General features: G+C 64.0%; 6 protein-coding genes across 6 annotated transcripts; 4 read left to right on the forward strand and 2 right to left on the reverse strand.

Annotated features, from left to right (window-relative positions):
• Positions 1 to 145: 145 nt before the first annotated feature.
• On the reverse strand, positions 146 to 2053 carry VTJ83DRAFT_1986 (uncharacterized protein; the record flags this gene model as incomplete). The annotated part of the gene is made up of 1 exon (XM_071008205.1): positions 146 to 2053. The coding sequence occupies one exon, from the start codon at positions 2051 to 2053 to the stop codon at positions 146 to 148; it is 1908 nt and encodes a 635-aa protein (XP_070868526.1).
• A 787-nt stretch (positions 2054 to 2840) lies between these two features.
• On the forward strand, positions 2841 to 9542 carry VTJ83DRAFT_1987 (uncharacterized protein; the record flags this gene model as incomplete). Its single annotated transcript, XM_071008206.1, has 1 exon — positions 2841 to 9542. One exon carries the CDS (start codon positions 2841 to 2843, stop codon positions 9540 to 9542), a length of 6702 nt encoding a protein of 2233 aa, XP_070868527.1.
• Positions 9543 to 11702: 2160 nt separating this feature from the next.
• Positions 11703 to 13918, forward strand: VTJ83DRAFT_1988 (uncharacterized protein; the record flags this gene model as incomplete). The annotated part of the gene is made up of 6 exons (XM_071008207.1): positions 11703 to 11880; positions 12148 to 12550; positions 12630 to 12957; positions 13046 to 13276; positions 13370 to 13807; positions 13886 to 13918. 6 exons carry the CDS (start codon positions 11703 to 11705, stop codon positions 13916 to 13918), a joined length of 1611 nt encoding a protein of 536 aa, XP_070868528.1.
• A 931-nt stretch (positions 13919 to 14849) lies between these two features.
• VTJ83DRAFT_1989 (uncharacterized protein) lies at positions 14850 to 17743 on the forward strand (the record flags this gene model as incomplete). The annotated part of the gene is made up of 5 exons (XM_071008208.1): positions 14850 to 14900; positions 15123 to 15472; positions 15575 to 15851; positions 15985 to 16124; positions 16231 to 17743. The coding sequence occupies 5 exons, from the start codon at positions 14850 to 14852 to the stop codon at positions 17741 to 17743; spliced, it is 2331 nt and encodes a 776-aa protein (XP_070868529.1).
• Positions 17744 to 18415: 672 nt separating this feature from the next.
• Positions 18416 to 19135, forward strand: VTJ83DRAFT_1990 (uncharacterized protein; the record flags this gene model as incomplete). Its single annotated transcript, XM_071008210.1, has 1 exon — positions 18416 to 19135. One exon carries the CDS (start codon positions 18416 to 18418, stop codon positions 19133 to 19135), a length of 720 nt encoding a protein of 239 aa, XP_070868530.1.
• A 486-nt stretch (positions 19136 to 19621) lies between these two features.
• On the reverse strand, positions 19622 to 20514 carry VTJ83DRAFT_1991 (uncharacterized protein; the record flags this gene model as incomplete). Its single annotated transcript, XM_071008211.1, has 3 exons — positions 19622 to 19966; positions 20047 to 20348; positions 20409 to 20514. 3 exons carry the CDS (start codon positions 20512 to 20514, stop codon positions 19622 to 19624), a joined length of 753 nt encoding a protein of 250 aa, XP_070868531.1.
• Between the last annotated feature and the right edge of the window lie 142 nt (positions 20515 to 20656).

Below are 20656 nucleotides of genomic sequence, written 5' to 3' on the forward strand. Positions count from 1 at the left end.
GACAAGGGAGGGGCGTTCGCTTTCACCAATGGAAGGTCAGGCAGGCCATATCTTGTATGCATGGGGGCGTTTCGGAGCAGGTAAAACAACAACGAGCACATAGAAAGCCGACGCTGTTCGTCAGTCCCCTTCCACGCCGCATGATTCACGGGCTCTGGTCTCTGTCCGCTCGAAGCAACCCCAGCGTCCCATCCAGCACGTCCCATGCCGTCCTGACCTGGGCCTGCGCCGGCGGCTGCTCCACCTTGCTGGCGACCGTATGCCTCCTGGCACCCAGCCTCCGGGCCGCAACAACGGAACGACGCCGGTTCGGAGGAAACCAGCCATCCTCTTCCTCCTCCTCCTCCTCCTCTTCTTCTTGTTCCTCGTCTTCCTCTTCCGCCTCCTCCCTCTTCCTTCCCGCCGCCCGGGCCGGCGTCTCCCCCGCGGCCGTCACCGGCCTGCCCCGATCCGCCGCCGCCGCCGCCGCCTCCGCCACCACCAGCCCCTCCACCTCGCCCAGCGTCCGCATCGTGCCGTCGAGCGCCATCTGCCCTTCCTCGATCTTCTCCGCCACCGTCTCGAGCGTGGCGATCTTGGCCGAGTCGGCCGCCAGCACCCAGGGGCGGACGCGCGCCGAGGGGCCCGAGCCGGACCCGGACCCGAACCCGGCCCCCGCGTCCGCCGCGCCGCCTCCGGAGGAGGAGGATGGGCGGTCGGCGAACGAGCCGCTCCTGTCTCGCTTGGTGGGGGACCCGGATCGTGCCGCCGCCGCCGCTGCCGCTGCTGCTGCTGTTGCCGAGGAAGAAGAAGACGAAGAGGCGTGCGCCGGGAGCAGCTGGCTCTCGTCCGCCAGGCGGTCGAGCAGGTGCAGGTTCTCCCGGACCTGCTTGGTGATGGCGGCGTGGAGGTGGGATTTGTGCGTGATCAGGCCGCGCTGCTCGCGCGAGAGGGAGAGGAGCCGGTCGAGGTAGGCGGACAAGAGGTGGGCGGTGGGCGGGGGCGGGCCGCCGCGAGGTTTGGCAGAGGCTGGGGCGGTGGAGGACGCCGCGGGAGGTGGTTGCTGCTGCTGCTGCTGCTGCTGTTGTTGTTGCTGCTCGGGCTGGGAAGGGCCCAGGGCTGGCTGGGGTTGCTCGCTGACGAGACGCAGCAGCGTCTTGCGAGCGTCGACGTACTGGGCGTACTTTTCCTTGATGCTGGCGAGCTGCTCGTCCATGTTGATCAGCCCGGCCTGGGGCGGCCGGTGGTGTGCCGATGCGTGCTGCGAGCCGCCGCCGCCGCCGCCGCCGCCGCCGCCGTCGTCGTCGTGGCTCTCCCCGGACTTGTTGAGCTCGGCCTCGATCCAGGCGATGAGCTCGGCACGCGTCTTGCCGAGCGCCTCCAGCTTGACCCCGTTGCTGACGCTGCCCGGGCGAGCGGTCGACCGCGCCTTCACCTCCTCCAGCAGCTGCTCCTCGCGCGTCAGCAGCAGCTTCGCCTGCAGCACGTGCCGCTCCAGCTGCTCGATCAGCTCCTGGAGCGACGGGCGGGCGGATGCGGACGCGGCCCCGGCCCCGGCCCCGAGCCCTGCGACGAGGTCCTTGGGCGCGTCCGGCGGCGGCCGCGAGTCCCGAAAGACCTCGCCCGGATCCAAGAAGCCCGGCGACGCGGCGGGCTTTTGCGCGAGGGTGGCGAGGCAGCCCTCGATGGCCTCGAGCTTGTCCCGCCGCTGCCGCAGCTGGATCGCGGCGAGGTGGTCCTTCAGGTGGCCCAACCCCCGGCCGGGCTCGGCGTCCCGGGACTCGGCCTCGACGCGGCGGAGGTGGTGGCGGCATGCCTCAAACTCGCGGTGCGCCTTGATGTTGGCGTCCAACGCCTCCAGGTACTCCTTTTGCAGGCCGCGGGCCGTGGGGAGGGGCTTGACGCCGTGGCAGTCGACAAGGGCCAGCGGCTCGACGGCCACCCCGTCCTCGAGGCACGAGTCGAGGTGGGCGGCCAGGATCTGTCTTATACGCCCAACCTCGTCTCGCGGGCGCACGTAGGGCTCCAGCGCCTTGCGGATCCGCTGAAGCGTCTCCTTGTCTGCAGAGGCCATGGTTCCGAAGCGTTATCTGGGCCCATGCAACAAGAAGAGGCAGATCATTTCATGGTAGAAAACGGGTGCAAAGCCTTGAAGAACGGAATCAAGCCAGCATTGCGTGAGCCGACGAGTCGGATGGTGCACGATCTTGGTACATAGACCGCCTCTTCCAGATTTGTTTGTCGGTTGCTTTTGTTCCATGAAGGTTCTGTACCTGAGGTACGTAACACGCGTACGGCGATGGTTGGGTTGGCCGAGAGGTACGGTACGGTACGGTACGGTACCTTACCTGATCCGGCCTAGCCTGGGCCTGACCTGGCCTGGGCCTGGGACCTGGCCCGAAAAGAGAAAGAGAGGAAGCCCGGGGTTAGGGTTGGACGTGGTAAGAGACCCGGGCCGCCAGGCTTTGGGGATCCACTTCTTCGGCAGGCTGAAAGTAAAGTTGCAGCTTCAGGTCCTGCTCTGCTCTCTGCCTGCTGCATGACATCGACTCGCGAAACCGCGACTTCGGTCAAACATTTCCCAGCTTCCTTCATCCTTTCACCACCACCACCACCACCACCACACCATCGGGACACACAACCACCCCCCCCCCCCCCCCCCCTCCTAATTCGATGCGAAGCCGCGGTCACATCCTGTCCGTCGCATAAACCAAACCTCGGTCGGCACGATTGGGACTGGGTCAGTCGCCACCAGGACGGGTGAACAAGCGACGCGACGGCGACCTCGAAACCACCCAGCACAGCCCACCGCATCTTGAAGCCATTCCGTTTCCCATCCATCCGAGATACCCACCGCCAACATGTCGGACTACTACCGCGATGTCTCGCAATACAAATACTCGGCCATGTCCAACCTGGTCCTCCAGGCGGACCGTCGGTTCGTCACGCGGCGAACCGACGAGCCCACGGGGGACCCGGAGTCGCTGGCCGGCCGCCTGTCCATCAAGGACATGGGCACCCGCGTCGCCCGGGATTCGGCACCCAAGCCCAAAAAGACGAGCGCCATGCCGGACGTGGAGCGAGGGAGTCTGCGGGACGGCGCCGACATCTTCCGGAAGCAGCAAAAAAGCAAGCTCGACTCGGCCCGCGGGGGCGGCATCCTGTCCGGGGCCGACGCCCTGATCGAGGGCATCCGCTACCGCCCCCGGACCCAGCCCACCCGCGATGCCTTCAACGTCATCCTGACCATCGTCGCCGAGCACCTCGGCGACGTCCCGCACGAGGTCGTCCGCAGCGCCGCCGACGCCGTCCTCGAGTACCTCAAGGACGACGACCTCAAGGACCTCGACAAGAAGAAGGAGGTCGACGACATCCTGGGCGTCGCCATGAGCGCCAAGCAGTTCAACGAGCTGGTCAACCTCGGCAAGAAGATCACCGACTACGACGCCCAGGACGAGGACGAGGACATGGAGGACGTGAAGCGCGCCGGCGAGGACGACATCGAGGGCCGCCAGGGCGTCGCCGTCAACTTTGAGAACGACGAGGACGACGACGGCATGGTCGACGAGGTCCGCGACGAGTCCTCCGAGGACGAGTACGTCGACGACGAGGACGCCGACGACGGCCCGGAGCTCCGCGAGGTTGCCGACGCCGGCGACGCGGGGCCCGAGGGCGACGGTCAGGGGCACGACGTCGGCCTGGCCGACGGCGAGGCCATGGTCATCGACGCCGTGGCCGACGGCCAAGGCAAGGCCCAAGACAAGCACCACGTTCCCGCCCGGGACATCGACGCGTACTGGCTGCAGCGCCAGATCGGCCGCCTGTACCCCGACGCCCACATCCAGCACGACAAGTCGGTGCAGGCCCTCAGGATCCTCTCGGGCGAGCCCGACGAGCCCGACGGCCCGGAGAGGCAGCTCCGCGACATTGAGAACGACCTCATGGAGCTCTTCGACTACGAGCACCACGAGCTCGTGCAAAAGCTCATCGAGAACCGCGACAAGATCGTGTGGCTCACGCGACTGGCCAGGGCCGAGACCAAGGAGGAGCGCGACACCATCGAGCGCGAGATCGCCTCCGAGGGGCTGCGCTGGATCCTCGACGAGCTGCACGGCAAGGAGGACGCCCAAAAGGCCAAGCCCAAGCTGGAGATCAAGATGGACATCGACAAGGCGGCGCTGGCGGCCGGCGATGCCGCGAAGCAGCAGCAGCAGCAGCAGCAGCAGCAGGAGCGCTCCGACGGCCGTCTGGTCGGCGGCCTGCAGCCCAAGAGGATCATCAACCTCGAGAACCTCGTCTTCGACCAGGGCAACCACCTCATGACCAACCAAAAGGTCCGCATCCCCGAGGGCAGCAAGAAGCGCGCCTTCAAGGGCTACGAGGAGATCCACGTCCCGCCGCCCAAGAAGCGCAACGACCCGAACGACCCCCACATCCCCGTCGCCGACATGCCCGAGTGGGCCCGCCTGCCCTTCAGCACGACCAAGACGCTCAACAAGATCCAGTCCAAGTGCTACCCCAGCGCGTTCCTGGGCGACGGCAACATGCTGGTCTGCGCGCCGACGGGCAGCGGCAAGACCAACGTCGCCATGCTGACCATCCTGCGCGAGATCGGAAAGAACAGGAACGAGCGCGGAGAGATCGACCTCGACGCCTTCAAGATCGTCTACATCGCCCCGCTCAAGGCCCTGGTCCAGGAGCAGGTCGGCAACTTTGGCAAGCGGCTCGAGCCCTACGGCATCCGCGTCTCGGAGCTCACGGGCGACCGCCAGCTCACCAAGCAGCAAATCTCCGAGACCCAGGTCATCGTGACGACCCCCGAGAAGTGGGACGTCATCACGCGCAAGGCGACCGACCTCTCGTACACCAACCTGGTCCGCCTCATCATCATCGACGAGATCCACCTGCTCCACGACGACCGCGGCCCGGTCCTCGAGAGCATCGTCAGCCGGACGATCCGCCGCTCCGAGCAGACGGGCGAGCCGGTGCGCATCGTCGGCCTGTCGGCGACGCTGCCCAACTACCGCGACGTCGCCAGCTTCCTGCGCGTCGACTTCGACAAGGACATGTTCCACTTTGACGGCTCGTACCGGCCCTGCCCCCTGCGCCAGGAGTTCATCGGCGTCACGGACCGCAAGGCCATCAAGCAGCTCAAGACCATGAACGACATCACCTACAACAAGGTCCTCGAGCACGTCGGCCAGCACCGGAACCAGATGCTCGTCTTTGTCCACTCGCGCAAGGAGACGGCCAAGACGGCCAAGTACATACGCGACAAGGCGCTCGAGATGGACACCATCAACCAGATCCTCAAGCACGACGCCGGCACCCGCGAGGTCCTGAGCGAGGCGGCCAACTCGGTCAACAACGCCGACCTCAAGGACCTCCTGCCCTACGGGTTCGGCATCCACCACGCCGGCATGAGCCGCGCCGACAGGACCGACGTCGAGGACCTGTTTGCCAGCGGCCACATCCAGGTCCTCGTGTGCACCGCCACCCTGGCCTGGGGCGTCAACCTGCCGGCCCACACCGTCATCATCAAGGGCACCCAGGTCTACTCGCCCGAGAGGGGCAGCTGGGTCGAGCTGAGCCCCCAGGACGTGCTCCAGATGCTCGGCCGCGCCGGCCGCCCCCAGTTCGACACGTACGGCGAGGGCATCATCATCACGACGCAGGGCGAGATCCCCTACTACCTTTCCCTGCTCAACCAGCAGCTGCCCATCGAGAGCCAGCTCGCGAGCAAGCTGGTCGACAACCTCAACGCCGAGATCGTCCTGGGCAACGTCCGCACCCGCGACGAGGGCGTCGAGTGGCTCGGGTACACGTACCTGTTCGTGCGCATGCTCCGCTCGCCGGGCCTGTACGGCGTCGGGCCCGAGTACGAGGACGACGTCGCCCTGGAGCAGAAGCGCGTCGACCTCATCCACTCGGCGGCCGTGGTGCTCAAAAAGTCCAACCTCGTCAAGTACGACGAAAAGACGGGCAAGATGCAGCCGACCGAGCTCGGCCGCATCGCGTCGCACTACTACATCACGCACTCGTCCATGGACACGTACAACAAGCTGATCCAGCCGTCCATGAACGACGTCGAGCTCTTCCGCGTCTTCGCCCAGAGCGGCGAGTTCAAGTACATCCCCGTCCGCCAGGAGGAGAAGGTGGAGCTGGCCAAGCTGCTCGCCCGCGTGCCCATCCCCGTCAAGGAGAGCATCGAGGAGCCGACGGCCAAGATCAACGTGCTCCTGCAGGCCTACATCTCGCGCCTCAAGCTCGAGGGCCTGGCCCTCATGGCCGACCTGGTCTACGTCACGCAGTCCGCCGGCCGCATCCTGCGCGCCATCTTCGAGATCGCGCTGCGCAAGGGCTGGGCGTCGGTGGCCAAGCTGGCCCTGAACCTGTGCAAGATGGCCGAGAAGCGCATGTGGCCCACCATGTCGCCGCTGCGCCAGTTCCCCGGCTGCCCCGGCGAGATCATCCGCAAGGTGGAGCGCACCGAGGTGCCCTGGAGCAGCTACTTCGACCTCGACCCGCCGCGCATGGGCGAGCTGCTGGGCATGCCCAAGGCCGGCAAGACGGTCTGCAACCTGGTCGCCAAGTTCCCGCGCGTCGAGATCCAGGCCAACGTGCAGCCCATCACGCGGTCCATGCTGCGCGTCGAGCTCACCATCACGCCCAACTTTGAGTGGGACGCCGACGTGCACGGCCTGTCGGAGAGCTTCTGGATCGTGGTGGAGGACTGCGACGGCGAGGACATTTTGTTCCACGACCAGTTCATCCTGCGCAAGGAGCACGCCGAGGCCGAGTCCAACGAGCACGTGGTCGACTTTGCCGTGCCCATCGCGGAGCCCATGCCGCCCAACTACTTCATCTCGGTCATCTCGGACCGCTGGATGCACTCCGAGACGCGCCTGGCCGTGTCGTTCCAGAAGCTCATCCTGCCCGAGCGGTTCCCGCCGCACACGGAGCTGCTCGACCTGCAGCCGCTGACGGCGTCGGCCCTCAAGTCCAAGGAGTACGCGGCGCTGTACCCGGGCTGGCAGCAGTTCAACAAGGTGCAGACGCAGACGTTCAACTCGCTCTACAACACGGACAACAACGTGCTCGTGGCGGCGCCCACGGGCGCCGGCAAGACGGTGTGCGCCGAGTTCGCGCTGCTGCGGCACTGGGCCAAGCGGGACCCCGGCCGCGCCGTCTACGTCGCGCCGTTCCAGGAGCTGGTCGACCAGCGGTTCCAGGACTGGCAGAAGCGCTTCGCCGGCCTCCGGGGCGGCAAGGACGTGGTCAAGCTGACGGGGGAGACGACGCTCGACCTCAAGCTGCTCGCCCAGGGCGACCTCATCCTGGCGACGCCGCTCCAGTGGGACGTGCTGTCGCGGCAGTGGAAGAGGCGCAAGAACGTGCAGTCGGTGGAGCTCTTCATCGCCGACGAGCTGCACATGCTCGGCGGGCCCATGGGGTACGTCTACGAGATCGTCGTGTCGCGGATGCACTACATGCGCACGCAGACGGAGCGGCCCCTGCGCATCGTCGGGCTCAGCGTGTCGCTGGCCAACGCGCGCGACGTGGGCGAGTGGATCGACGCGCGCAAGCACGACATTTACAACTTCAGCCCGCACGTGCGCGCCGTGCCGCTCGAGCTGCACATCCAGTCGTACACGATCCCGCACTTCCCGTCGCTCATGCTCGCCATGGCCAAGCCCACGTACCTGGCCGTGACGCAGCTGTCGCCGGACCAGCCGGCCATCATCTTCGTGCCGAGCCGCAAGCAGACGCGCGCGACGGCGCGCGACATACTGACGGCGTGCCTGGCGGACGACGACGAGGACCGGTTCCTGCACGTCGACGTGGAGCCGATCCGGAAGCTGCTGGAGCGGGTGCAGGAGGACGCGCTGGCCGAGGCGCTCTCGCACGGCGTCGGCTACTACCACGAGGCGCTCAGCCAGAGCGACAAGCGCATCGTCAAGCACCTGTACAACAACGGGGCGATCCAGGTGCTCATCGCGTCGCGCGACGTGTGCTGGGAGCTGGACTGCACGGCGCACCTCGTCGTCGTGATGGGCACGCAGTACTTTGAGGGGCGCGAGCACCGCTACGTCGACTACCCCGTCAGCGAGATCCTGCAGATGTTTGGCAAGGCGGCGCGCGCGTCGCGGGACGGGCGCGCGCGGGGCGTGCTCATGCTGCCGGCGGCGAGGCGCGAGTACTACAAAAAGTTCCTCAACGAGGCGTTGCCCGTCGAGTCGCACCTGCACGAGTGCCTGACGGACGCGTTCGTGACCGAGATCAGCACCAAGATGATCGAGTCGGGCGAGGACGGCATCAACTGGGCGACCTTTACCTACTTTTACCGGCGGCTGCTGGCCAACCCGAGCTACTACGGCCTGTCGAACCCGACGCACGAGGGGCTCAGCCAGTACCTGTCGGACCTGGTGGAGGACACGCTGCAGGAGCTGGCGAGCTCGCGCATGATCGAGCTGGACGAGGACGAGGGCGCGGTGGCGCCGCAGAACGCGGCCATCATCGCGGCCTACTACAACATCTCGCACATGACCATGCTCACGTTCCTGCTGTCGCTGACGCAAAAGTGCAAGCTGCGCAACATCCTCGAGATCGTGACGGCGGCGACCGAGTTCGAGGCCATCCAGACGCGGCGGCACGAGGAGGCGATCCTGCGGCGCATCTACGACAGCTGCCCCGTCAAGACGAGCACGCTGGCGGCGGGGTCGCCGCACTTCAAGGCCTTTGTGCTCGTGCAGGCGCACTTCTCGCGCATGAGCCTGCCCATCGACCTGGCCAAGGACCAGGAGGTGATACTGAACAAGCTGCTCAGCCTCCTGGGCGCCGTGGTGGACATACTCTCGTCGCAGGGCCACCTCAACGCCCTGTACGCCATGGAGATGTCGCAGATGGTGGTGCAGGCCATGTGGGACCGCGACAGCCCGCTCAAGCAGATCCCGCACTTTGGCCCCGAGGCGATCCAGGCGGCCAACAAGCACGGCGTGCGCGACGTGTTTGACTTTATGGAGAAGATGAACCCGGAGGAGAACCCGGACTACGCCCAGCTCGTGCGGGACCTGGGGCTCAGCCAGCAGCAGCTGGCGGCGGCGGCCAACTTCACCAACAACAAGTACCCGGACGTGTCGCTCGAGCTGGAGGTGGAGGACGGGGAGGACTGGCGGGCCAACGAGCCGGCGTACGTCAAGGTGACGATCGAGCGCGAGGTGGAGGAGGACGACGAGGGCGACGGCCCGGAAGAAGACGGGCCGGAGGTGGACACGACGGTGCACGCGCCCTTCTACCCGGGCCGCAAGTCGGAGAACTGGTGGCTCGTGGTGGGCGAGGAGAGCACGCGGTCGCTGTACGCCATCAAGCGCATCACGGTGGGCAAGAGGTTCGAGGGCCGGCTCGAGTGCCTGATCCCGACGCCGGGCAAGCACTCGCTGAAGCTGTTCCTGATGAGCGACAGCTACGTGGGGGTGGATCAGGAGCCCGGGTTCGAGGTGGTGGTGGGGGAGGGGATGGATGTGGACGAGAGCGACGACGACGAGGAGGAGGACGACGCGTAAGAGCGAGCGAGCGAATCAGGGCGGGTTTGGACGAATTTGTTGCGGCTTCTTTTGCCCGTGTCTCTCTCTGCGTTGTTTGTAGGACCCTGGACGACGAAAATTTTGCCTGGAAGAAGGGGGAGGAGGAAGGGAGGGAGGGAAGGAAGGATAATACAAATACTATGGCGGCTTCGTTTTTGTTGGGCTCTGGTGTGATGGTTTTCCTTTGCCGGTCCCGTCTTGTTTTCTACGTGACAGGGGAGGGAGAAGAGCGGCATGCCCAACTCTTGCCGGCCTGGACATCCGGGTCTCGGAGCAGAAGAGGAGATTCGAGGGGCCGGGGAGGGAGCCGAGCCGCCTCGGCGGCGGGAGTTGGTACCAAGCTGGCCTTCTGGGGGCGGGGAAGCAAACGGGGCTTCCCTGAATCAGCCTGAATCAGGGGCTCGGGAGCTACTCTCAGGAGTCAGGGAAGAGGAGGGGGCGAGGTTGAGGAAGAAGATGGCAGATTCAGCACAACCTCGTGACATGGTATTCCAGACGAGAGGCCACCGGGAGGCTTGTTGTTGTGGTTGTTGTTGTTGTTGTTGTGATGTCAGGGGCGAGGGTGAGAGAGCGAGGTGGTTGGTTGGTTGGTTGGTTGGTTGGTTGGTTGGGTGGTGGCTAACGACCACCTCACGTTATTACCGTATGTTTGGCGGATGCACCGCCACGGCGTGTCCATGCTTTGGGCGTCCGTCCAACGTCGGCCCCCAGAGCTGTTCCAGGTCGTTTGCTCCCCAGCTCCCATGCTGGCGTGTTGAAAGAAGCTCTCTGCACCCGCTGCTCTCTGCTCTCTGCTCTCGCTACCACGACCAACCTTCCTCCGCTCTCTCTCTCTCTCCGCCTCGCCTTGTGCCTTGGACATTGCATAAGGTAATTATTACCTTACACCGAGGTAACGCAGTACGAGGTAACTCCTCCGTAGTGCACTACAGTGGCTACCTAGTTAGCTAGTTCGCCTTGCGTTGGCTGCATGAGGTTGGCTCCGTTGGTTCCGTTGGCTCCGATGGTTCGCCCTGTTGTTCCTGTTCAGGCGTACCTGGATCTACTCTGCCGTCCAAGCTACTGTGTACATCAATGACATGGCCCAGGAGTCCATCCCAAGGCGAACCCTCCCACGTACCGCGTTACCCTTGCCGTGTGTACCTTATGTACCAAGTAGTTGGTACTTGGTTGTATACACAGTAATTACACCGTATCCAGTAATACAGCGTAACAGCCTGAACGAAGGTGACCTCGCAGCCAGCCAAGCCACATCGCGTCGTCGTCGTCGTCGTCGTCCCCGTTGTTGTCGTCGTCGTCGTCGTCGTTGCCGTCATCATCGTCGTCAAATAAGCAAATACATAAGAATCCTAACCACCACTTTTCCTGACCCGTTCTTTGGCTTGTCTCGCGCAATGCTACCGTCCAAGCAAGCTCACTAATAATTCATTCTTCCCACGAGCCACCGAACCGCGAACCACGAGCGAGCTGCTTCACCCGTCGAAGCTGACGCCGACGCCGACGCTGACGCCGATCGCATTCCCCATCCTCCCCCATTTCCATTCCTGGGGGGGCCTTGCTTTGCATCCATCGACAAAAAAAGTCTCCAACCGTTTTGCCGTCGCATCCCTTTTTTCTTTTAGTCAATCCCCAATCTCCAATCCCCAATTGTCCCCCCCCCCCCCCCCCCCGGTCGCGCCCAGGAATTGTTTCCAGGTTCCCTTTTTCTAAATCCAACCTTTTTTCGTCATCCTCCAACGCGCAACTCCATCATCGCATCCTGTTTGGGGGTTGTTTTTTTCTTCTTCTTCTTCTTTGGTTCCTCTCCATCAACGACGCGCTGCACCCGGGGTCAAACCACAAAGAAGAAAGCAAAAAGTACGCCGTCACGTCACCGGCCCGTCTCCATTCAGGTCAGGTTACGCGCGCGTCCTGCCAACGCGTCGATCCGGCCCTTGATCGGGGGATCCGCCTTTTTTTCGCGAAAGGCCGCCACAACAACCAACCAGCCAACCATCCATCTCGCCATCCAACCAACCCGCCAACGAACCAACCCATCGCCAGCTTCGTCGGGGCTCTCTTCGCATCTCTCCCCCGCGCGCATCCCTGTCCAGCGACGCATCCCCTCTCCCCGAATCGCCCCCCTTCGCGCTGCCCATCATGTCCGGCGACAAGTCCCCTGCGAGCCCTCCCCCGGCCGTCGAAGCCGACAAGGCCGCCGCCGACAAGGCCGCCGCCGAAGCCGCCGAGCCTGAAGCCGCGCCTGCTGCTGCTGCTGCTGCTGCCGCCGCCGCCGCCGCCAACGAGCCGACCCAATCGTCCGAAAAGTCCGCCAAAGGTGGGTTGATGAGAACCTTTTGCTTGTTGTTGATGTTGCTGTTGTTGTTGCTGTTGTTGGGAGAGGAGGGGCGCGCGCGCCGAACGTGTGTCTGTCTGTATGCGCGCTCGCGCGTGCGCTCAGGCGGCGTGCACCGCCTGCCGCCCTCCCCCATGGCTCATCACCGTCATCATCATGATCATCAACATCATCTTTTTTTTTTTCATCATCATCATCATCATGATCGGCTTGCTGACACCGTCCGTCGATTGCGTCGCACGCTTGCAGGTGACGCCGAGGAGAAGCCCGCCAAAGAGAAGCCCGACGTCGAGACGACGGGCGATGCCGCCGAGGAAGGGGACGATGGCAGCAAGGACGCCGCCGACAAGAAGCGCAAGCCGTCGGCCGGCGGAGGCTCGGCCGCCAAGGCCAAGGCGCTCAACAAGAAAAAGTCCAAAAAGATCCTGCACCTCGACGCCAAGCCGGGCGACTACTTCTTCGTCAAGCTCAAGGGCTTCCCGGCCTGGCCCGTCATCATCTGCGACGAGGACATGCTGCCCGCCTCGCTGCTCAAGACGCGCCCCGTCACGGCCAAGCGCGCCGACGGTACCTACCGCGAGGACTTTGCCGACGGCGGCAAAAACGTCGCCGACCGCACGTTCCCCGTCATGTACCTGCAGACCAACGAATTGTGAGCACGCGACGCCCTCGGGGTTGCTTCTCGGTGACCGCCCTTGAGGCTCTGGCTAACCATGTCCTCCAACCACCAGCGGCTGGGTACCCAACACGGAGCTGATCGATCTCGACCCGGAAGCCATGCTCGACGTGAAGCTCGACAAGATGCGCAAGGACCTGCAGCTCGCCCACAAGCTGGCCGCCGAGCAGCACCCCCTGTCGTACTACAAGGAGCTCCTCCAGAGCTACCAGGAGGAGCTGATCGAGCAGGAGAAGGCCAAGGCCGCCAAGCTGGCCACGCCCAAGGCCAAAAAGTCCAAGCCCAAGGCGGCCGCCGAGGACGAGGACGTCGAGATGGAGGATGCCCCCGAGGAGGACGCCAAAAAGTCGGCCAAGAAGAGGAAGGCCGAGGGCAGCGTCGAGGTGCGTATCGAATGCCGTTCTAGGGACACCATGTCCCGGATGTTTCATGTCAAGGCTGACCTCTCCCTCTCTCTCGCTTCCGCGACAGACCCCCGAGCGGTCCGATTCGGTCAAGAAGCCCAAGATCAAGCTGACGACGAGCGCGGCGACGTCCAAGGCGGCCAACGGCGCCTCGACGACCCCCAAGGCGAGCGGCAAGTCGGGCGAGGCCAAGCCGGCCAAGCCCAAGGCATCCAAGAAGCAGAAGGACGACAAGGAGAAGGAGGCGACGCCCAAGGAGCCCGAGCTCACGCCCGAGGAGCGGCACGCGCGGAAAGAGGTATGCATGCATGCCCAGGTTTCTTTCTGGGGCTCTCCTCGCCCCCCCCCGGACGGACCATGCGCTAACCACGCCCGCTCGGCTCTTGAACAGAAAGAGGTCCTCTTCCTGCGGCACAAGCTCCAAAAGGGCCTCCTGACCCGGGACCAGGAGCCCAAGGAGGAGGAGATGAAGCTCATGTCGGACTACATCACCAAGCTCGAGGGCTTCCCGGACCTCGAGGTCAGCATCATCCGCGCCACAAAGATCAACAAGGTGCTCAAGGCCATCCTCAAGCTCGAGAACATCCCCAAGGAGGACGAGTTCAAGTTCAAGCCCCGCTCCCAGGTCCTGCTGGACAAGTGGAACAAGCTGCTGGCCGTCGAGGGGGGGGCCGGAGCCGCCGCCGCTGCCACCGCCGCCGCCGCCGCCGGGGGGGAGACCAACGGCGCCGCCAAGGGCAGCAAGGCGAACGGGGTGGACAAGAAGGACGACGAGAAGAAGGAAGACGAGGAGGCGGACAAGAAGACGTCGGCAGAGGCCGAGGAAGAGGTGAGTTCCCCCCACCACCCGCATCGCGCTCATCCCCTGTTGTGGTTGGCGATGGAGAAGCTGACGGCAGCCGTCCAGAAGAAGGCCGAGGCCGTCGAGGCGACGGCATGAAACAACCAACCATACGCGATGGATTGTTGGAAGCGGATACGGGGGGAGAGAAACGCGACGCGGCTTTGGGTCGTCTAGCGGCCTATTCCCCTCCAAGCTTGCGTACCTGCATGAAAAAAAAAGAGAGACTTTTGGCCTTGTCGCCGTTTCTGTGGGAGGCGAAGGGCCCAGGGAAGAAGGAGTCTCTATTGGTGGGCGGATCGATGGATGGAAACAGCCCTGGGAACTGGCGAACCATATGCGCTGTGCAGATGGACGAGGGATCAAGGAGGGAGGGAGGGAAAGGAGGTCGGAGGGGTTATTTTTTTGTTACCACGGTTGGTTGATATTTGTATAACATCACACGCAACGCACACTGATACACACACACACACACACTCACACACACACTCACGCAAACACACACACACATACACATACACACACACATACACACACACGCGCGCGCCCCCCGAGTGTACCTGGGAGAGGGATGTCGAGTTTTCTTATGGTGGTAGTACTAGATTTTTTTTTTCTCCCTGATTTGTTTTGTTGCCTTGTTGCACACGGGACGATAGTCGCTCTCGCGGTAGTCCTGAGGAAAGGGGGGATGGGTGTTTTGGGGGTCCAAATGCAAAGGGTTTTCTTTCGTTTGTTTTATTTTCTTCTGTTTTACTTGGGTCTATTTATCTTGGTACCTACCCATCTATCCAGGGAATTCAGCAGGTTCTTGAGAAGAAGCAAGAAAATACAAAATGGTGAAGAAGAACGAAGGGTCTTTCTAAGCAACAAAGAAAGCTTGCACCGCCACACCTTTGACACCCACCTGGGAAAGAAGGTGTGGCTGGTGTCCGTTTCTCTCAACTTGCACGCGTCGACTTGTACATGGTTCACTTACCGCCAACCTCATTCTCATCCAACAGTCGCGACGACACGCGACATACAAGCTACAATGGCCCAAAGCGAGCTGGTTGACGCGCCGTTTGAAGAGGATGATCACCGGGTATGTGTTCTTCTTTTTTTTAATCACTCTTCTTTTGTGGTTGGCTGTTCCCGTGGTACTCTCCGACGTTACCTTTTCCCCTTTCTCTTAGCAACACATACTGTGTATGCGCATGGATGGAGGATGATGAATGAGTGAATGAATGAATGGATGAACAAACAAACGAACGAACGAACGGAGCAACCGAGGACGGTGAACACCCAACTAACCAAGTACACACAGGTTGCATTCATCTTCCAAGCCAATCCTCCTAGCAGCCATGAGAAGGGCGCCGATGGCGCAACGGCTCGCTCGGCCAAGCGGCGCAAGCTCGCCGGATCATCGTCGTCAACCCTCAAGAAGCATCAGCAACACGGCAGCGAAGCGGCCAATGCCAGCGTCGGCGTGGGCGTGGGCTTCCCCCCCTTGTTTGGCGGCGCAGAGTCGCCCGAGGCGGCAAGCCTGAGGCGAGAGCTGTTCGACGAGGCCTGGCCCGTCCTGGAGAAGCGCGTGCAGCAGGTCTTGAGGGACGCCAACCGCAACACCCTCGACGAGGTGGCCGGGTTCCTCAAGAGCGCCGCCGGCATCGACGCGCAAGTATCCCTTTTTTTTTTTTTTTTTTTTTTTTTTTTTTTTTGCCCTTGTGTCTTTCTCCCTCTCCAGCAAAGTACTGACCCCTCCTCCCCCCTCTCCAGCGACAAGCTCACGTCCGCCTTCATCATCACCGGCCCCAACATCGCCGCTCAGGACCTCCTCTTTGAGCAGCTGGCCGACCGGCTTTGCGCCGGCGATGCCGACGCTGATCTCCCGGGTGGTGACGGTGCCGATCATGCTGCGCCGCCTCGCTTTGTCCGGCTGCGAGCGTCCGACGCGCCCAACCTCAAGGCCGTGCTCCGTAAAATCATCCGCGATGCGAGCGCCGCGGGACCGGGCGGGGATGAGGAGGACGCCGGCGCCGTGGTCGTTCAAGGGGTGAGTGGTTTTTTTTTTTTTTTTTTTTTTTTTTTTTTGCGTTTGCGTTTGCGTTTGCTTGTTGGCTTGTTTTCAACCGCCCAAGAAGAGGGATGCTGACGACGACGACGGCCTTTTGTCGGGGGAACAATAGGGTAGGAAGTACCTCGACTACGACCTCGAGGCGCTCCACGTCTTCCTCCGCCAGCACCAGACGCGGCGCGTCGTGGTGGCGTTTCAGGATGGCGAGGCGTTTGACAGCGTGCTGTTGACCGACTTGATATCTCTTTTACAGTATGTCTCTTTCTGCCACGCTTGAAAAGTGTTTCCAAACAAAAAAAATATATATAAGAAAAAAAAAAAAGAAAAGAAAAACACCACGGCTGACCCCTCGGCGTAGCTCCTGGCGCGACCGCATCCGCTTCGAGCTGCTCTTCGGCATCGCCACCTCGGTAGAGCTCTTCCAGGCCCGCCTCGCCAAATCCACCGCCCGCCAGCTCTACGGCGCCCAGTTCGACGTGGTCCAGGCCGGCTCCGTGCTCGACGGCGTCGTCAAGACGGCCGTCGCCTCCACCCACGCCGCCCTGCGCATCGGGCCTTCGCTCCTCCGCACCCTCGTCGACCGCCAGCGCCACCACGTCGCCGGCGTCCACGCCTTCGTCGCCTCCCTCAAGTACGCCTACATGTGCCACTTTTACGCCGACCCGCTGAGCCTGCTGCTCCTGGGGGGCGGCCGTCTGACCCGCGCCCTGCTGCAGCCCGAGCACCTCGAGGCCGCCAGGACCCTGGGCTCGTTCCAGGCCGAGGTCGAGGCGGCCGTGGAGGCCCGCCAGCTCCGCCACGCCCGCTCGCTCATCGAGGACGACGAGTACCTGGCCAACCAGATCCTCGACCACGGCGCCCGCCGCCGCGAGTACCTGCTTCGGCTCCTCCGCTCCCTCCACCTCATCGCCGCCTCCGGCCTGGCCCCGCTATCCTTCACCGAGCTCTACATGCTCGCCCTGTCCGACGGCCTCGACGTCTCCCAGGCCGAGCCCGCCACCCTCCCCCTCCAAGACGCCATCCGCCGCCTCGGCCCGGACGACTTCCTCGCCCTCGCCTCGCGCCTCCTCGGCGCCATCTCGGCCGGCAGCCCCGAGCTCGGCCTCGCCGGCTTCGCCGCCGACGCCGACGACCTCGTCGCCTCCCTGACCGACCTCCGCGACGAGGTCGACGGCCTCGCCGCCCGCGCCCGCGCCCGCGGCCAGGGCGCCGCCCTCAAGTCGCGCTACAGCGCGCAGAGCCGCGTCCTGCGCACCACGGTCGTCGCGCACAAGGTCCAGCTCAGCCGCGACGACGCGACGCTCACCGACGAGGACCGCGCCTTCACGGCCGCCGTCGACCGGCTCTGCGACGTCCTGGCCCGCCACCTGCGCTGCGAGCCGCTGGCCGACCTGTTCCTCCACGAGCCCTGGACCTTTGACGCCCGCGCGCCCTGCCGCGACGTCTTCGCCCCCCGCCCGGGGACCACCTTTGGCCGCGCCCTCGCGCGGCCCCACGACTACCTCGCGTGCGCGTGCTGCGCCGCCGCCGCCGCCCCCGCCGCGGGCCCCGCGGGCCGGCTGGACCCGGCGCTGCCCACCGCCGCCGCCCTGTACCACCTCTACCTCGAGGCGGGCGCGCTCATCAACGTGGCGGATCTGTGGTCGGCGTATTACGCGCTGGTCGGCGGCGGCGGCGACGGCGGCGGCGAGGGAGACGGAGAGGGAGAGGAAGAATCCGACGCCGACGACGGAGCCGAGAGCGGCGCCGGGCTCGACGAGCGGACCGCCCTGGTGCAGTTCTACCGCGGCCTGGCGGAGCTGAGGATGATGGGCTTTGTGAGGCCGAGCAGGAGGAAGGCGGACCACATTGCCAAGGTCAAGTGGCTCTGAAGGCCACGAGGTTCCGAGGCTCCGAGGCTCAGAGGCTGGGAGGCTGGGAGGCTGGGAGGCTGGGAGGCTGGGAGGCTCTCGGGAGGACAGGACGGTGCCGAACAATCGCCTTGTTCTGGCATCAGGTGGGGTGGAACATCAAAAGGCATTGTTAGCATGGGCTCCTTGTTGGAATGTTTGTTCTTTAGGGCATGCTTTCTTGGTTGTTTTTCCTTCTTTCTTCATACAGAGCGGTCAAAGGAAGAAGACCAGGTCTTTGTCTCGAGGGCGTCAAGGGATCTAGCAGTTCCGGACACAAAGGCTGACTCGGCGGTCCTACACGGGCACGAGGCTCACCCTCGAGGCGCTTGAGAGGGTCCCCCGCTACAAGAAGCGTGGAATCCATCCTCCTCCGGCGTTCGCTTGCGAGGTCGGTGCGTTTCCAGACGCATAAGGAGGCGATTCCTCTTTTGCTGCCGGCCTTGACTTTCTGCCCGCCATACATAACCCGCCGGCTTTTTTTCCTTCCCGAGACCGCCAGCGCTTCTTGAGCCGGCTTCACGCCTTACGCAAGCAGCCCCCTTTCTAGGTGCCCCTTGGCTGTTCCCGAGTCGCTGACCAGCTCATTCTCCGAGGCGAACGCTCTCCGATCGAGCTGCCAGCCAGCGAGCAAGCCATCACGAGACAGACAAGATGGAACAGGCGCCGCAGCCCCCTCCAACCCCCACCACCCCCTTCACCCCCACCACACCGGTCGCCAGCACCAACGCCAACGGCAACCCCGACGCCGACGCCGACGCCAACCTGAGCACCCCTCCGGCCACCCCAACCGCAGCGGCCCCTCCGGACCCCTTCCGGCAGCCCCGGCCGACCCTCACGGCGCGGCGCTCCCGCCTCTCCCCGGCCTTCCGCGCCAAGCTCTCCCTCATGGCGACCCGCCTGGCGCCCCTCGTCCAGCTGACGACGGGGCGGGTCCACCCGGCCTTCCCGCGCACGGTGCTCGCCTTTTGGCTGCTGACCGACGCCGAGCTCGACGACCTGGCCCGCTTCTACCACCAGCGGACCCCGGGCCCGTGGACGGCGCGGTACCCGTGCCCCGTGGCGTGGCCCGACCGGGGCCGGGGCATGAGCACCGAGCAGAAGCGGCGGAGGATGGGCCGGTTCATCGGCCTGCGGGGGTGCGAGTCGCCCGTGGGCCGCGGGCCGGGGCCGGGCGGGTGGCCGTCGCCGGTTTCGGCCGCGTTTCTCGAGAGCGGCGGGAGGCATCAAGAAGACGTGGACATGGGAGGGATGGGGGAGGCGCTGGAGGAGGTGGCGAGGAGGAGCGAGGAGGAGATCCTGGAGCAGGCGAGGAGGGAACGGGAGAGGGAGGATGAGGTGGACGAGATGAGGAGGAAGATGGGGTGGTACTGACCAATCCATCAGCGGTGGATCAAGCCAAATCGTGCTTTTCACGTCTCGCCGTGTCGTTCCTTGTGCAAGATAGAGATATATATATATATGCCGTATAAAAACGTGGATAGAGCCTTGGGGGACCTCGTACCAGTGACCAAAGAAACAAATAACAAATATACAAGTCCATAAAAAAAAAAAAAAAGAAAAACACAACTCTATCAAAGGCCAGGTAGGCAGATAGGTAGTCCGGCAAGAAAAGACGCCAGCAGCCGAATCCAGCTCGCGCCAAGCACTAGGGAGCACCAGCAACCCAAAATCACCCAACGCCATGCACGTATGCGTCAGTCCGGCTCCCGTAGCCCACGGTCGTACTATACAAGACGTGGTACATTGCAGTACCTTTCGTGGTAGCGGTGGTCATCATGCAACCTCGCCCAAAGCCCTCCCCCTCCCCGCGGCTCACCCACCCCGCCTCTTGCCCCTCTTAGCGGACCAGCCAGAACGCTATTTCTTGCCCTTCTTCTTCTTGGAGGCGCCTGATGGGGTGGCGGGAGCCGAAGGGGTGTCGGCGTCGACCAGGACGGCATCCTCCTCGCTAGCGGTGGTCCTGTTGGTCGGGGCGTCGGCTTGGCTCTGGTGGGACTGGGATCCCTTGTCGGAGGCGGCCTCGTCGTCCAACTCCTTCGTCAGCTCGCTCTGCAGGGTGGCGCGGCGCTTCTCCCACCACTCCTTGTCGGCCTCGGCGTTCTTTTCGATTTCTTGCAGGCGGTCGCGCAGGACCTTGTTGGCGGCGATCTCGTTGGCGGACTGGAAGATGATCTGACCCCAGCCGGGGACGAGGGCGTTGGCCTGTGGAGAATGTGAGCAAAGAGGGGTTTTGATTCAACGAGGCCAACAAAAGGAGGGGGATGAGGCGGGGGGCGGCTCACCTCCATGACGACATCACGCAGCTCCTCCTCCATCTCCTTCTCGGCGCGCAGGAAGCGCTGCCACAGGTCGTCGCCGACGCTGCCGCGCTGCAGCAGCGTCCCGCAGGCCTGCTTGGCGGTGCGGATCTGGATGATGCGGTGGATGTCCTCGACGGCGCGGCGCAGAAGGGCGGCGCGGATGACGCTGTCGGGAACCTTGGGGGTCTTGTCGGAGCCCTCCTCGGGCTCCATGTGCAGCAGCGACAGGTAGATGTTGCGTTGGAGGTGCGGTCCGAACCATGGCGCGAGGTTGGCGCTTTGGACTGGAGGAGAAATGGTCAGCGAGCCTGCTCGGGGGCTGGGGGCCGGCGGTTTCCACTCACCAGCTTTCCTCTTGCGATAGACGGTCGAGAAGGTCATGAAGGTGCCGACCAGCACGACCAGGTAGGCCAGGGGCAGCAACAGGCCCCCCCAATTGATGTCGAACATGGCGGGCGAAACGCCAGTGCGGTGCGGTGCCCTGGGGGTGTGTTTGTAGGTGGGTGTTTGACGGCGGGTGTTGTTGGCGGGAGGGCGCTGGGACTTGTCGACGGCGCTGTCGCCGACGGGAAGGGGGGGGGGGGGGGGTTTG

Source organism: Remersonia thermophila, chromosome 2 (assembly GCF_042764415.1).
Source record: "Remersonia thermophila strain ATCC 22073 chromosome 2, whole genome shotgun sequence".
In the NCBI taxonomy this organism is placed as follows: Eukaryota; Fungi; Ascomycota; class Sordariomycetes; order Sordariales; family Chaetomiaceae; genus Remersonia; species Remersonia thermophila.